At 33.5% G+C, this 18,510-nt stretch overlaps 1 protein-coding gene across 1 annotated transcript in view; it reads left to right on the forward strand.

Moving 5' to 3' along the window:
• The window catches only part of SPOCK3 (SPARC (osteonectin), cwcv and kazal like domains proteoglycan 3), a 170,320-nt gene that overhangs the window by 92,895 nt on the left and 58,915 nt on the right, over positions 1 to 18,510 (forward strand). Inside the window, 1 exon segment of the mRNA XM_032686576.1 lies at positions 8,278 to 8,404. Within this exon segment, the coding sequence (XP_032542467.1) occupies positions 8,278 to 8,404 (127 nt within the window).

An 18,510-nucleotide genomic window follows, 5' to 3' on the forward strand; every position in this document is an offset into this window, starting at 1 on the left:
TTACTTCATTTCATGATCAGCTGAAGATCTGGGCACCTAAATTTTTCTGAAAACACTTGCACATCTTGAAGAACACATTCCCCTTGCCTTTGTCTTCACCACTTGCCCATTCATTTCCAATTAATGTTTATTGTACCAAGATTTGCATACTTATGAAAGCTAATTTTGATCGTGAGATTCAACCCTAGTTATGTTCTAAGCTTTTGCTGTTGGGCTTTTTTTTTTAAAGATAGCCCCAGACATCATCTCCTCTTCAACCCCAAACTCATTGGTGCAAGGAAGAGGCAAATAATAGAAAAGATTATTTCAGAGGAGGTTTAAGCTGGGGAGTAGAGTGATAAACATATGACTACAGGAAAGTGATATCCTGATTTTTCATCTTTGGGGCATTCTACTAGGATCTCTAAAAGGTATGAAGTTACAGTCAAGATGATCTGGATGATCTTAGATATCATAAAACAAACCTGCATGTTAAGAATTAGGATGTGAGGGCTTGCTGTTCCCTTATTCATTTTTATAGCTACAGCTGGAGACCTCTGTACTCTCTACCTTTCTTATCCATGAAATTCCTTCATAGAGAACCAACAATAGCAACACTTCTAGCATGGCTTTAGCCCTTTTCCTTACAGATTTAATGTTTTTGGAAAACTGAATTTCTTTCATATTCTAGAAGTGTACTGGCATCTAGAAGTTATATGACATCATATAACCATTTACTTCAAAGTAGAAATGCTGGAGGTTTTTTACCTACACTACAATATTTTTGTCATGCTCTAATTCACCTCTCCTATCTTCAAATTGTAAAACAAGGTAATTTGTGTTAGAATCAATAATGTCTATATGTTCAAATAAGAACTCCTGTAATGACAAAAGAACATTTTCGTAGCAGTCAGTGTTTTGAGCCAATAAGAAAATTATCTGTTTTCTAGTGAAAACTGTTCTGTAGTTATGTTCAACATAAAGTAGTGAGTTGTGTAGGATTGGCCATCCCAGTAGTAGTATTAATCAAAATACTATCACTATTTGTCTATTAGGGTTGTAGAAGTGATTATTAATTATTTTATTATGTTTCATTTAATCTGTTTTTCACGTTTGAATTATTTTTCTTCACTTTTTTTTAATGAATCATAGGCATTAAGATGCTTTCTGATGACATAGGGCTATCATACACAGGTAACAAAAAGCATCATATTATGCAAAACAGATTCCGAATTAATAACTTTGACTTCTCTCTCAGTAATACAGAATCATTAAAAAATGAAAACAATACCTGACCTTGCAGTTTTGCAAATGCAAAACATGCTGAGACATAGGACCCACATTTAAGTGACATTATTCAAATCAGGTTATTGCACTTCACTTGTTAAGAAGGAATTTTGGATTCATGTTCAACAAAGTATATGAATGTAACACATGACACAATCCTCTGGTTATTAGATGAAATTCTTAAAATTATCTTTATTGACTGAAGAGAACTGGTTTCTGTCTAAAAAATAAAAACGTTTTCAACTTCATTAAATAATGTGTAAAAGAAAAAAATTGTTTTGATTTCGGTGTTGTCTGTATTGGAAAATGTTGAAAAATCTCTACTTTCTTTTGGAGCACAAATTAATTGATGTCTTTTTCCAATAAAACTAATGCATAAACTCTGCAAAGATGAGTACACACAGAAAATCTCTGTAATGTTCTGTCTTTGCAAAGTAGGTTTGAGAACTATTAAGTAATTCTTTGAGCTTTATAAAATAGTTCTGAAAAAATATAATAACTCTAAGAGAAATGATTAAAACATCACATTATGACAAGGTCAAGCACTTAGATTAGCATAAAAAGCACTTGTGAAAGACATTTGCATATCTTGGCAAGTGGTCAAAAGGTGAAGTCTAAGTTCATAGGTTAATATACGCTATTAAAAAATCTTCCTAAAATAATGCATTGTTGTTTTGCTAAAGTGAGATATGTGTACGCATAAATCTCAGTTTCTTTTTTAATATTACACATACATTATATCCACTAAAATATGTATTAAATTATTTGAGGCCTTCATTCTGGAATCACTTAAAATTTTGAGCATCCCATGTAATCATTCAAGCTGTTCAAACCTTCTCAACTTTATTGCTCTTGGTTTCTGCCGTGGAAGAGTTAACTATTGATTATTAGTGAGGGATGTAATGAACTTTTCAAGATTTTACAGAGTAAAATAATAATAGAGCCCCTTTTTTTTTTATAAATAGCACTTAAATAACCGTGTAAGGTAGAAGATCATTAGTTTCTTACTCTCTGTTCAGTCAGTAAAAATGTATATATGTACTGAAAGACGTCATGTGTACTTCATACTTCCATGAAGTGGAAGAAATCTTCTAAACAACTTGAATTAGGAAAAATAGTTGGTGAGTTGATAAACTTAAAAATTATTAAGTCAACATTGCCAAGGTAATTTTGTATGATCTATAGAATGTGAAAAAAATAACTAGCAAAGGAAACATCTTTATCATATAAATGACAATATATGTTTTTATGGTTTCAAAATAATTGAAAGACCTTTTTCTGTAACTTCTGTAACTTCACTGTTCTCCAATTCCTATGTTGGAGACCAGAATAACTATGTTAAAGAGTCAAATCAGACATCCCACGATAGTTGGGTGGATTCTTCTGCCATGTGTATCCACCCGCTTCATCCAAGCTTTTCTTCCATCGTAGGCTTAATTTGTGAAACTATAGTTACAATCTTTGCTCTCCGGAGTTCAAGCAGTTTTTATAGGTAACAAAGGCTCTGTAAGCAGGATACGTGCTACCTGAAAGTATAAAAGTAATTGTCACCAAATAGACACAATATTTAGCTAGGGCTAATTTGCTTTCAGACTGTATGTGAAGATGCTCTCCAGCTCTTGCAAGGTACTCAGTGGGTCCTTGCTTGCCTGACAGTTTAAGTACAACATGTGTAGACTTCCATGACTCATTGAAATGGGCTGATCCTTAGTATTGTTTAAACTTCTGACTTTGTGTTTGCTTTTATGATTTTACAACTTTTCATACATGTGACTTGTTTTCCCTCCACCTCGACTGACCTTATGTCAACAATCTTAGTTCTGTCTGCAGTTTTACCTTTCTTATATTCTATGGTTCCGCTGTACATAATTTCTGACAGCTCTTTCTCACAGTTTAGTAGTTTCCTCAGAAGTCTGTGCCAATGTTATTAATCCCTGCCATAATAAAACCTCAGTCCTTAGGAAGAAAGTTAGGCAGTTAGCTTTGAGTTAACTCTGTGAAATATATGCCAGTCATCCCTGTTCTCATGGTTTGAACTGCAGATACTTGTGGGGTGATGGAGTGTACTTTGGTCCTTCATTGATCAGCATGTCTGGGTTTCTTAGAGGCAGTGAGAATATGGTTTATGCTCAACTCTTACCTTTAGCAGACAAATCTAAAGTTTTGACAGCCTCTGTGGCTCAAGACTTCTAAGTAAAAGGATTTGTGGAGTAGGCAGGAATAAAAGGTGTAAAGTTCACAGAAGTCATACAGGAAATTACTTATATATCTGTGACTTTCTTATTAAAACAAACAACCCACACTGGATTGTGCTGTCCTCTGACCTGATTATCCACTAGGTAGTTCAGTATGTATTCTGAAGCCATAAAAATAAGGATGAAGGATGTCTCCAGTATCACTAGGTGAGACTATGCTAATTTCAAGGAATTCAACATTTAATACCAATATGCTATGGGAAGATGCGGTCTTGTTCGTTATCTTTGTTCATACAAACAGATTTGTTACTTCTGTTCAAAGTTGGGGTAAAAATGTTAGATACTAATTTATTTAATTGTCTCATTATCTAGATATTGTTTATGCTCGTACCTCATGTGTTTCTTTTGAAGTAATATTATGTATCTGCTAATTTAAACAGATCTTGTGCTAGAGCTATTACAGATATTGAGTCAACTTACATCTCTGTCTTTAGAAAAATCTGTATGCTTGGTTTTTGTGACAGAAAATGAGGTCTGTGATATACATGAATGCTTTCCACATCTCCAGTATTTGCTAAGCCAAATCTGCCAGCTCTGTGTATGTGATCATTTCTAGTTAAATGTATAGGAAATGCATGGAACTATGTCAGATCATTTCATAGTAACATAGTAGGCATATCTTTTGACATTTGAAAGAAATATCTCAGTAGTATATTGACAACTGTAGTTTTCTTCCAGGATGCTTCTACATGAAAAGGCAACTTTGAAGGAAATCCAGCCAACTCTAAAGAAAGCAAGTTAGATTTTATAATACAGGGTTTTGTTCTGATTATGTTAATCTGACACAACCTGACTGTGTCCTCCAAAGACCATGGCAAAACATAATCAGGCAGTCTCTCTAAATTGGAATAACTCTAAAATCTTCTAAAGATGCAAATGTAGTTATCAGAGAAGAGTATGAAGATTTCTTTCAAAGATCAGTTTTTAGTAACTCAGATTTTTGTCTACTACTCTGTATTTGAAGAAATGTGTTTGAAGATTATCAAATCTAGCTATGAAATACCGTTTTTCCAGTGAATTCGGCACTCATGCGTTTTATAGATATCATTAAATATGTCATGTTGCCAAAGAGTTGCTTGAAGCTAAATTATACTTGGGTTATATTAAGCATTCTCAAAGTATTTGCAGGCACAATCACTGTGTATACAGGAAGGTAAGTTTATGTATGCAAACAGGTACATAGGCTAAAGTAATTGGGCAGATTGGCTAATTATGTTTCTAGGCAGACATACACAGTTGGTATATGCAAATTAATGCAATCACAAGCATTGCTGATAAATGAAACCCATATATTTCATTTTACCCTTTAGATGTCAACAAGGTCACATAAGGTGGAGCTTGCATATTCAGTAATAGTTATTTTACAGATACCAAAACCCTTTTCAGAAAATTTAGAAAATTTATCAGTGGAAGAGGTTGACTTTCACGTGGCATCATATATTGATTGTGACAACGTACTAACAAAGTGTAAGAGCGTTTATAGTGTTTGCAGTAAAATTTCATTAGCTGCAAGTTGCAGTGATCTGGATTTTTTCTTGCATGTTGAATTATAATAAATGCAAGGAAGAAAGAAGTGTTTTATTAAAGTGAAGTAACCAACTTCTTTGTTTGCTAATTTTTTTTCTTGTCTAACATTTTAAAATGTAAAAATATATTGCTTTATCTGCATATCTCACATTAACGATAACCAATTATTCATACTGGGGTTAAGTATTGCACTTACTTCATGATATTTTGACATACATCAATGATCTTAATTCAACATGATTTATGTAATCACAATAGTTTCTCAGTTATTTCCATGTCAATAGTTTGTATGCTGGCTTATTGCCTAGCTATAAAAAAAATAACCACAACACCTGGTTACAGCGAAATAGTCAACAGAAACAAATCTTATGCAGTTAAATTATGGTGAAAGAAAATGTTTGAGTACATAAGTAAAATGCATTTTTCATGTATTTTATGAAATGCATGTATCTACCATAACTAGCATTAAAAATACTTTTAATTGACTTTTCATATTTTCCAATCATCTCAGTGACTGACAATCAAAAATAACTATTCAGCATCTTTGATAACACAGAATCTAGTTTTGGCATCATTGTACTAAAGCTTCTGAATAGATATCTATACAGACCATTTCCATGAGGAGGTATCTCTGGATTGATACCTTCAAAGTATCATTTTTTATAATTTGTTTATCATTGTACATTCCATTTCAAGTTTGGAAAAATACAAATATAGGTTTTTTACAAAAATATTGTTAGTTATATAGAAACCCAGTTTTTGATAACAGTGATCTGCTGAAGGTCTTAGGGGACTTCTGTGTAAAACAGGAAACATAATATTCTTCATCTTAAATGAGTACCTGGGACACTCTGCATTTAAAAGCCTTACGAAGCAGAGGTTAGTTGAAGGAAGGTAATCTATCTGATTACATCAGATATTTTCTGGTTTTTTCATACCTCTTCACTCGTCACAGACCTGTAATTTCTCTGTTCTGAGCTTATTCTAATTTCCATTCTCCTTGCGGTCCTTTGAGACACATCATTCTCTTTTCTTTCAGGTGATTTTACTTACCTCCATCCAAAAGGGCTTTTTGTTTACCTTTCTCTGCCTTTTCTTGTCTTTCTACATCGAGGGCATACACAAAAGTGCACGGATACTAAAGCACCACTAGTCCTTTCTTCGACATGTTTTAGGCATGAGAGACCACCATGTGTCTCTCAAATTCTGCTTCCAGTTTCTGTTTTTTGCTGATATCAGTGAGCTTCTCTCTGATGTCTGGAACTTTCGAAATGGATTTGTGCAGCATTTTAAAGTTACTCTATCTCTGATAAACAGAAATAGCATTATGTTAATAGTTGGAACACTGGTCCTGTCAGTAGCCTCAGGCTACTGGGGCATTTCTGGATAATTGTTAGCCATAAAAGTAACAAGAATTAAGAGAAAGATGCAGCCATCTATATAATCTAATGATGCTGGAACTAATGTGAGTGATTGGAAAACTCTCAGTCAAGTGAGAGGAACAGCAATAGTCAGATTATTACTATATATTATGCATAAGCAAAGATACAGTTCAACTTTGCTTTTTCTTAATATAATAAAAATAAGATGATTTTTCTTAGTCTTCAAATTATGCAACTCAGCAGAAAGAATTGCTCTTTTTTCTTAATTAGGTGGTATGTTTGAATTGTTTCCTTTTTTAATACTTCCTAGTGGACATAAAAACTTCCTATATTCATATTTTACCACTCATGCTACACATAACTGAAGCTATAACTGACTTTTTCACCAGTAACAGAGAGCTTCTGTGTACAGCTGTTTCAGGTTCCTGTTGACACTCTGAAATATCTGTGTAGTTCAAAATTTCACCACACAGCATAGTCTGAATTTAAACTTCCATAACTTCTGTGATTTTTTTTTCCTTCTAAAAGACCACATTTACAGCTGAAATTATGCACAGCATAAGAACATTAGCATAGCTTGAAAATGGGCTTTTGTTTTCTCTCATCACCACTTTACTGTTAGGTGTGTGCTTTTAGCCTTTTATGCTGCCCAATATAGAACCAGAGGATGAGAAGTTTGTTTTCTCACATTTTTTTTTATTACTCCAGACAAGTTCTTCTTAAACAGTGATTCATTACTAGCAAAATAGTTCTAGATTATCTGTAGGTTAAACCTGAAAGAGTTCTGCTCCATTAAAGAATATTTGATTTGAGTTTTTTATAGGTTTGAACATTTGTGTGTATCCTGATAAGTCATTGCTGTATTCTAAGTGTAATCAATTTTAGATTCCTCACTAAGATCCTAAGCAGAAAACACAGTATAAAAATTACGTGTTATTGTTTAATTTTTTTTGTTTATATGCAAGAAGTTAATGTGTAAAACATATTCTTTGGTCAGTCTGTGAACTGGGCAACTCTCATAAAACAGCTGTTTCAGGATACAGTGGCTGCTAAATACTTTCATAGTTGAAAAAAACAATTGTAAAAATTAATGAATAAAAAATAATTCAAAGCTACAGAGAAAAAGCATGTCTGTCTGAAGATGGCCATGTGCCACAAACTGAAGGCTAGCAAAGTATTCTGAAGAAGCATCAGTGACTTATTTTAGACTTCTAGTCGTACCCAGTATAGCTGGGTTAAAATGATCCATCTGGCTCTAAATATCTGTTTGTATCAGCATACACATATGTGCTTATGTAGATTGATTCTGTGCCCTAGTGGATTACCTTTTTTTTCCCCCCTTTGAACCTTTGAGTGTTGACTGAATTTTAGAAGTTGTAATCTGTGAAAGGCAGTGTTCAAAGTGAGGCAGACAGTACTCTGAAGGACCACCTATCTATAGTATTTTATTTATAATATTTATTAGAAATATTTATTATATAGTTTTCTGAAACTTAAATGTTGCCTCCTTAAACACCAGTATTGATACAACAGTTCTAGTCATACTATTTAATAACAAGAGTAAGTGCCACATAAGTCAGACATCGTTCACTCATCAATAAGTGTAACATTCACCGAACCACCATCTTAATCACCTTTTTCTACTAACTTAGAAAGTGAAATCACTACAATGAGTAATGTACAAAGGTGAGCAAGACAAAGACATCGGCAACTCTTCACTTAGAAGAAAAATTTGTGTTTTAAGTTACTTATGGCTTACTATTTGTAAAGGCTCATTGAAATACCCTAAAATATGTTCTATTTTTACTACTGCTTATCAGAATTACATACTTTTTGTTTACTTACAGTATGAAAGAGGCTGGTTTAGGCCATAAACAGTGGAGGGGTGGTCCCATTTCATCAAACTGCAAGCAGTGTCCAGTAGTTTATACCAATCCTGTTTGTGGATCAGATGGTCACACATACTCATCTCAGGTAAGAATTAAAGAAAGAACTAAATTAATCTTTCATTGTTCCAGTCCATTCCAGCTCCTGGAAAACAAAATACTGTATGATAACAGAAATCAATATTTATTTGTTTTGGCTAAAATATATATTGCAGACTGCAATCTACAACAGTTGTAGTATATGATATGATATAAAAGCAAAATAGTAGCAAATCCTAAGCAGCGTAAACTACTAATCCCTGGAGTAGCACAGTGTAAGAGTGCTCCACAATGTAACAGAGCTCCAGGTTAAGTCTGTCTGCAACAGACACCGTGGCAGGATTTTGAGGAAGCAAAAAAGTGTTGCGTGTCCCCAGTTGGGGGTAGGATAGGTATTTTCAGTCAGATTTTCCAGTTGACCATTAAGGGTATGCTTTACGTTCCAGGTACCTAGACAACCTAGATGTAACATACACAGAAAGAAAATGTAATAATTTAAATAATTTTTGTATATCTTTCCTTGCAACAGCATTTTTTGAGTTTTCAGATCATAATCAAATCTTACTGCTGTAGTCCTAAACCTTCCTTTCTTTTCTCTCATAATTATCTGGAGAGAGAATAATAAATTTAAAATGTTACTGTTAGTTTACCCAGACTTTTTTGGATGAAAGATTTTGTGCTGCTCATTCTGAAGTCCAGAAATCATAGGACTGCATTAGTACACTGCAGAGGTGAAACTTGTGAGATGGCAGGACTTCATAATGCTGAAAACAAATTAATTTGTTTAGTATCCTTTCTTAAAACTTTCAGTAGGAGAGTGTTCTGCCAGCATTAACAACTGAGTCCTCTCTAGCAGAAAAAAATTTGGACCTTTTTTCTCAGAAACAGCATGCAATTCAGTAATGTGAGAGGAGCTACTGTATTGTGTCTTACTGACACTGTAGCCTTACATTAACAAATTTTTTCATTACTAGATAATATCCAGTGCTTCAAGAGAACTATAATAATAGATTAAAGTGGTGAGATGGAAAAACTTCTGTGTTTGTTACTTATAAAGAAAAAAATTCCCTAAAGCTTTTTAAACAAAATACATTTAGGGTATTTCCTATTATTTAAAGATTTTGAGAGTTACTATTTGCTGTATAGAAGTTTTTGTTTGTTTTTTTTACTGTAATCACAAACTACATCTGAAGTTTACAAAACAGAATTATTTTCCAGGAGTGACTGGCTGTTGGATTGAACATCAAGTATCCTCTCAATGGATAGTTTCTTCTTGATAAAATAAAAACATCAGATATAACTAGTGCTTCCTAAACCATGGCAATTCTTATGCTTTTATCCTAAATCTTATGTTAGAAAATGTTTTTCTTACTACCTTGAATTTTTAATTATAGGGATTTGATCTAGAATCCTAATTTTCCTTTAAAGAAAACAATTACAGATTTCTAATACTTACACCAGGATATCTGAGGCCTTACACATGAATTTTAGACTCTTTGGCGTAGCAAAAAAATAATTCCTTTCAGTGACAATATGACTTTAATTTAGGAATCTTGAAAGTGTTCTTATTTTGATTCACAGTAATCTCCTGGTTATGTTTTCTTTTTTTTTTTTTTTGTATGAGCTAAAAGTATACTGTCATCTTACTACATGTTAGATGATGCTGTCATTTAGCATTTATTTTTCATTGCCAATGTGAAGGTTCAGTCAGTCTTTAGGTCTAAGCCTAGCCTGCACATAGATATAAAACAGATGATAGTCTCTACAATTTTGTAATTTAAGTAGATGAGGTAGATAAGTTGATATAGATGATACTGGATGAGCAACTTTTTATTTTTTAAATTCTGTATACTTGATCCATTACGATCTCTTTCTGTGTTCTTCCTAGTGTAATAAAAACATTACTTCCAGTTTTAACCTCATTGCTTATGTCCTATTTTATCATATAGGAATACTGTGTTATAAATAGTCCTATAGGTAGAAGTGATCCTTCTGGCTTCTCATGCTCTGGTCTGGAGTAGGTATACAGAAGTCTGTAAATATTGCTGAGATACACATATTTTTAACTCAGTTCATGTGCTAAAGGTGAGGCTGTGCTTATCCAATGGAATGATTGAGAAATCAGTGGATTAAATAGATACACTGTGCTTCCATCCCAGTGCATTGTCAATGCTGCAGTCAGTTCAGTGGTACATTATCTAACCTCTATGTCCCTTTATGCATATAATGCAGAAATAATGCAGCATCAGAGAGGTTTTGAAGGGTTTCCTTTTGTCTTCCACTTCCTCGTAATGGTAGATTTCAAATCTAAGTTTATGACAGCAAAATGCTAAAAAAATTAATTACCACAGAAGAGCTGTATTAGCTATAAATATTTATTTTTATTTCATGTCAATGATGTGAGGATTCTATGGTGCAGTTTCATCAAAATAGAGGTCCCCTTGCAATGTTATTTCAAGAGTAGTGGTTTTAAAAGTTGACATAAAGACAAATATTTGTGTTCCTTTACTCTAGGCAAAGTTTAGTTTCATTGTGTCATTAAGCTCCAGTAGGAGTTTATACACCAATTTTGTTGTGTTTAGAATGCATTCATCAATGACTCTGGAGAATTGTATAATACATTTTCTGAAAAAAAGTCATTAAATAGTAGTACTATTGTAGAACACAGCCAGTCAGTTGACAGCACTCAGATGGATGCTGTTTTGGGAGTATACCCTCGCTTTTCAGAATAAGCCCATGCAAATGCTTGTATTAAGTTATGTAACTAGAGATATTTCATACATGTGTTTTGTTTTGGAAAACAAACAAAAGGATTTTATAACAGGTGGACTGTCCAGAAAAAAAGTTTATCTTCTAAATTGAGCTTTTGCAGAGTTGGGTAAGGATGTTTTATTTTCCACTCATTTTAGCAGGCCAGGTTATGTTTACTGGGTTCTCAGCCCACAATTAGTCACATGCAGTCAGTGTAAAAGAAAAGCAGCAGATGTGAGATGTTCGTTATTACCATTACAAGAATGTTGAAATAAAAATATTACATGCTGAAATGTTGAGTAATCAAAGTGAACATTAATCATTGTCTGAGAAGAAATTCAGTATAAAGAGATCCTGCCAGGGTGGTGTTAAATTTTAACTTAATAGACTTTAAATAATACCGCGTGTGTTTTACGCTTGGTCTGTTTTTACCTTCTGCATTTCTCTAAACTTTGGCACTTGAAAGTGCATATGCATTTTTACACTTAGGAATTCTCAAACAGTGCTGTAGCATAGAGCTTTGGTACCCCTGTATACTTGACATTCTCCGTGAAAAAAAGCCCATACAGTTTTTGCAGCCTGTTTCTAGCTTCATCTTTCCTGGAATGAAAAGGGAGGTAAAACAGACATGGAGTGCACCTCAGGTGGGGTGTTTTGTTAAAGAACCCACCTGCTGCCATTCTTTTACCCAGGGATGCAACTCAGTGCTGTGCAGCACACATTGTAAAGCTGGTGTAACTGTGGATGAGATGATGATGCTCAGACTTGAATGCTTCTGTTGGAACGATTCTCCCATGTTGTACTATATTATTACTGGACCTTTTGAAAAATGGCCATGAGGAATAAAAATACGGTCATGCACATGGAATTGTCTTTTGAGTGTTTTTTGCATATTTTGGTTACAGCTCTGGTATTTGGTATAATAGCCTGAAGTTTTCTTTCTTAAGTTGAATGTGATTGACAGTTAGTCCTGCTATAACAAAATCTAAACTTAAATGAATCAGTGAACAGTGCTTTGAGTATTTTGAAAGGAAAACACCACAGAAATAAATTAATCTTTGGAATATGCTCATTGCACCATGATTTAATTTCAGAATGACTTTGACAGTTTAGTGTTAGCAACAATTCGCTCAAGATGATTTTGTATTGATTGTGAATTTTTTTATGGAGTACATTTTCTCCTACCTATGAAAACTTCATGTTATTGATGATATCCCTACATACGTAAATAGCAATAAAAATCATGTTTTGCAAAAGCAATGGGTCTAAACTAGCTTCTCAGACTAAGATAGAAAATGTATAGAAAAGTAGTCAGAAAAGAGGATAAAAATTCTTGAAAGGCTATACAGATAGACAGGTATGTGGATTTTGATTTTTTAATATTCAGATATTTTCTTCAGTCCCCCAAATTATGATTCATTTCTCATTGGAAGCATTGAAAGAGAGTCAGTGGATGAAATCACACTGTGTGAAGGGCTGAGATTAATACTAGTTGTTTACTCCATCCACATTTTGTTTATCATTCAGCATGAACCTAAATTGCTAGATTTTCATTCTTATGACATCCCATATTAAACATTTTACTTTTTAAAATTGTTGCTACCTTTATTAATTTCAGGTATTTTTAAGACTTTTACTTAATAATCTATATCTCTTAGCAGTGTGTTTGGTATAAGACAGCTGGTTTGGAGGAAGCATAAAATATATGTACTGAAGTTTTTAATATTTGATGTTATTTTAAAAGATTATGATTTTATAAAAGTTAAATTGATTTAAATATATTAATTAACATATTTTGAGTTTTCAGGTCAAATGCCTGAGCTATTGACAGATCTTTTCTGCTTCAGAAGAGATTGCTAGAAATGGAATTGACATTACAAAACAGATGTCTATTTTGTAATAGTGAATGGAAGTAGTTTTTACAAGCCTGATTCAATGTATGTCAGTCTTGCTTCTTAAATTGGGCTAATCCACTATGCCTTTCCATTTTTATCTGCTTTGTTACTAAGCAATCCACTGTAAATTTAACTGTCAGTTGAAATGTAGCCAAAAATAATAAGGTTAAATTGTTGCCTGCCATCTTTAGTAATAAAATAATGTAATCTCTCTGAAATAAATTATTTGACAGCATGCAGGTCTTTAGTTTTGCAGCTGGAAGAAGCAGCTTCTTCCAGGTACTCTGCCAGCATTGATTTGTTTTTCTAGTAAAAGTGGATTTTGTCAAAAAAGGCCTCTCAAAATTTAGATTTGTGTCTCTACCCCAAGCAACACCCAGCCAAAATCATCCTGTTCAAAGTGGAAAAATATAATCAAATGGAACAAAGTGTTTAGCTTCTAAAAAGATACTCTTGGACACTGTTGATGCAGGTCACATTTATACTTAGCAAGAAACTGAAATATGATAAAGTTTCATGTTTCAGACACCATAACAGAAATTTAGACCAGCAGAGCTATAAACTAGTCATGTTGGCACAGAGAAAAAGAAAAGCTTCAGTCCTAGTAATTTGGTAGATATCAATGAGGTAAAATACCTGTAACATTAAAGAATCATCTTCCAAGTCTTACTTCTTTTTTTAAATTTGTAATTTTAAAAAGCTCACAATGAAATGTTTTAACCACAAACCATTACTACGCAGATATTTCACTGAAAACAAATTCAGATGTACCTGATTGTTTGATTTTTTCAAGTTTTCAGTATTCCTAATGCTTTAATGAGAATTTACTTTGTTTTTATATACTTAAATTTCTCTGCTTAGAATACCTCTATAATTTTTGGATTTGTTTATAATTTATGGACATCAGTAATTTATGGATTTTTAAAATTATTATTGAAGGGGGGACGATGTTTGTGGAGTCTTCTGATATGCATGCTAATCTTATTTAATGAGCTTTAATGAGACATATTTAGCATTCAGTATTGTGATGCTAAATAAATACAGGAAAATACTGAAAAAATACAGTTCTTTATCCACAGAAAACTGTCTGGACAGTTTTCCACCAGTCAGTTTTCCACCAGACAGTTTTCCATCAGGCAATCCACACATTGTCTGATGAGATGCCTGATAACCATATTCACTTCTCACCCAAAACCATGTTACTTTAAAGTTTCTAAAACCACATAGGGAACTACACATCTAGAAGTTTCTGGGTTGTGCGAATTTTGCAATATTGGGTGTTGCCGTTAAGTTCCTGTTCACTTCAGGACTCTTTGAAGCATTAATGTACACCTGCCACCCTCATTCTTGGGGGAGGGGGGAAGAAAACAAAAAACTAACAACAACAAAAGCCCAGCCACAAAAAGACGAAAAACCCACAGTGAAACAAAGAAGAAACTGAAGAAAGTAATAGTTGATATTCAGATATGTTAAAAAAATTTAGACGACTCTCAGATTCCTTCAGGAAACCTGCCTTCTTTCCTTCTGCATCACTTGTCTTTCAGGGGTGTGATTCTGATCTATCCCAACTTCAGTCATTTCTAGTAAAGTGAAGAACTGTCCAATCTGTTTATTTTTAACATGTCTAATGATTTTAAGCTGTATCTTTTCTGCTAAATTTTCCAAGTTAAGATGTTGCTGCTTGCTCTTCTTGCTTGTTTTTCTGCATTATCCTTGAGATCCAAGTGAGATTAAGTATTTTTTAACAAACAGGTCTACTGTTGGATGAGATCTATAACTAAAATTCTCCAAAGAACAGATCTGGACATTGATGAGAACTGAGAGGCAGACAGGGATCTGAAAAATATGACTGAGTATCAGAGGTAGGTCCCCTGCATCACAGAACATGTTAACAAAAAAAAAAAGTAGGTAGCATCTTAGGTCATCATGGACTTAGTGGAAGAGAAAAATATGAGTTAGTGTAGCAAAATTTGTCACTCTAACTCTTCCTTCAGAACATGACATATGAAGACTTGGCTTTGTGTGATCCTGATGTTAAATCAGTATGTGTTTGGCACAGAACAAGAAAAGTATTTGCATCTTTTAGAAATGCAGTACTAACAGCACAAAGTGGAAAGATTTAGGCACAGTTCTGTGTACCTCTACACAAGATGTATCTCTTTAAGCTCAAAAAGAGATTTAACCTAGGGAAAAACAGCCATGCTTTGGAATAATAACTCCCACGTGTACAACACCATTTTTCTTCCCTTACAGGGTGAAACGTGGAATTTCATAAATATTTTTATCACTGATAGCACATGGAACCTTATATTTTGGACTGTTTAGTAAATTAAACCTAGTACTCTGAGTTCAAGTGGATTTTAGCATACATTTTTAGCTGGGAAAAAAACCAGTAGAAAACTGTACAGGTTACATGCTGAGAGTGCCTAGATGTTTCACCTAAATGTAACTAGCTACACAGAATTTCATTTTCCTTTTTTGCTTTCTTCCACTTCCCCCCCCAGTCGACAAAGTATAGTTTAAATGTCTGAAATTTGGATGGGATAACCAAGCATAGACTAGCTAGGTCTGTGCACATTACTTTTATTACTTTCATTATTTTTCCTGTAATTGAAGACTAATCAGCATGCCCTTTAGGTGCTATTTTAGCTCACATACAACTTTATAAATATTTCAACTTAGATATAATTGGATAAATTGAACTTGTTTAATTAGTATTGCAATCAGCCAGCATGGCTTAGGAAGTCATATCACATTAAAAATACAGTGATAATGCATGTTAATAAGGAATAAGCAGATTCTTTTTAAAAAAAATTCCACACTTTTACAAGCCATTTGTGTCTTATAAGGTTTTATACCTTTGCCATTATTTTATTTTACTATTGCCATTAGTCAGAAATTTGAGTGTCAGCTGAAAATCAGTGATCTTTATTAGCTGACTTTGACCAATATAGTCATCTATTTTTTAGGTGATCCTGTAGGACAGTTAAATGTTTTTATTCACACTTTAAATTTTTCTTGGAATGTCCTCAAATTTGAAGCAGGAACTTGAAAATGTAAAGTTAGTTTTATCTGAACAATATTACTTTTTCTATCTCTCAAGGCATTTTCTCCAAATTGCAAAACTGAATGCCAGCAATGAGGTACACCAAGGATCTCACATACATGCAGCGTTGAGTGACTGTAGCTCGGGCCTGATAAATATGATGGAGAAGTTTGAAACAGGGAGCCTGATGAGGTGCTGAGATTTGGACTATACAGGCAAGAGCTCTGAATATAAGCCAGGATTTATGGACTTAAGTATATGCATGTATATGTCAGAAAAAAAATTTTTTTGTATTAAGCATGTTTACAAGAAGCTGTCAGTACATTTTCAAACTGCATCAAGTATTTAAATTTTTAATAAGTCAAGATCAGAAGGAGTAATATGGTTATGTTTTTTGTATCTATTTTTACCCCTTTTGTTAGTAAGTTTTTTTAAAACACTCTAATTTTATTTTTTTATTTTGAATTTTTTTTCCTTTCAAGGAATATTAAAATAATAATTTGGATATGAGGTAATATAGTACATTTTTTACACAAAAAATACTAGAAGCTTTATTAGTAATAATTTACTGGAAACAATGTGTTTCAAGTACGGATATCACAGGATTTTGTCATTTTGCATTAATTAAGCTTTGCATTCTCATTTGATGGTATAAAGTATTAGTTAGCCTGTTTGCAAGATGGTGAGCTACATATTTACCAAACTGAGTAGATGTCTAAAAATTCAGATGGCTGATTTTTAAAAACAGATAAGTCCTTAGAAGGATTTGCTGAAGTTCCTAAGCATCACAGGTCTCTAAGAACCTTTAAGTAGGAAAGCGTAGATAAGTAGGTGCCTAATTTAAATAATCCCAGTAGGCATCAATCGGCATGTTTCTATGACTTAATATGATTTCCAGGGTGTCCGAAAAAGATTGAATATCTAGTTGACCTGATTTCAGGCTTTTCCTTTTATGCCATTGCACTGCAGAGTGCTGAAGAAAACAGGCTGTAGAGCTATAAGAGGTGAACAGGAAGAAAACTCTGCATGCAGGTTTTCATTTTGTCATGAAAATTGCTTTCTCTAGTTCACAGCTTTATAAACGATGTATCATCAGTTCTCTTTCAACCACTAAAGATTTTCTTTGCTCAGGGTCTTGTTTCAGTATACACATTTCCTTTTGTTCTCTGGTCAAAATGCTAGCTGCATGTCTTTATGGTTAATATTTTTAAACAGTTGTTTTCATTTGTTTGCTGAAAAGCTTTTTATCCAAACTCCTGTTGTTTAGGTAAGTAATACACATGCTTAGCAGGTTTCTGATAGACAAAAGAGGCATCTGTAGATCTGGATGGCACTTCATAGATAGATTTACACGTTAATTTTTCATTTCTAAAGCTAATTAGTTGAAAATGTGGTATCTTGGCATTGTGTATAGCTGAATTTAGCTTGAAATTCTTTACCTTCTTGTCTGCTTCTTCCATATTCTGTATCAGGTGATGGTCTGTGTTGAACTGGACCTGGAACATATCTGGTCAACACTCACTCTGCCCACCTCACTCCTATGTTTGGTGACAGAAATCACCAACCCCGTTAAAGACTGTAGTTTCTTTACAGATTTTCTTTAGGAAGCTCAAATCCGAGGCCATAATTTCACATAACAATTTGCACCAAATACAATAAAAGCAAATTTTGGGCAGCAGAATGTATGTAAACTTTGCTAAATAGTAATAAAGTGTGAAAATGGGAAGCGTGGTTAAGCAAAATAGCATGAAGTCAAAAGCACACGTTACTGAGTACTGGTAATCAGAGGTTATCTGTTCAGCTGTCAGAGACAGCAGGTTCTAACAACAGAGAGAAATCAGATCTGTATTGATACATGAATGCAGACCTCATGGAAAAGATTTCTGCCCATGAGATACACGATACTAGAAGAAATATATCTTCATGATACTTCAGCAAAGAGCTCTTTTCTCAGAGATCCTGTTGATTGCAGCATACAGAAGTCTTCTGACCATTAATTGTTAATCATCTAGAAAACAGACAGGAAAGGAAGAACTGTGGGCATTTTTTGGTAGGAACATGTCAGTATAAAAGGATATTCCAAATTCTCTCAGTAATTCTATTTGTAGCATATGAACTGATAATTATCAGGGGAATCTGAATTTAATTATTCATCTGTGTATTTTTTCTTAGAATTGGATAGCATGCCCTATTTAATTTTTAAATGCACAAAAACATCAGGGACTTCTACAGAGCTGTCATTGAGATAAGGTACAGTTAAAGGTAACAAATACCTTTCAAAGATGAGACACTTTACAGTTGCATAAGTATCAGGTTTTGATTGTCTAAAAAGTAATTTACTAAATGCTCAGTATTAAATGGGATGGTGTTCTAGAAACATTTTAAGTGTCAGCACCTCAGCAGATGAAAATTTCTAAAATACTTAAATTCACATTGAATTCACACTTTGTACAGTACTACAGT

The sequence above is a fragment of the Chiroxiphia lanceolata genome, chromosome 4 (genome assembly GCF_009829145.1).
Source record: "Chiroxiphia lanceolata isolate bChiLan1 chromosome 4, bChiLan1.pri, whole genome shotgun sequence".
Classification (NCBI taxonomy): domain Eukaryota; kingdom Metazoa; phylum Chordata; class Aves; order Passeriformes; family Pipridae; genus Chiroxiphia; species Chiroxiphia lanceolata.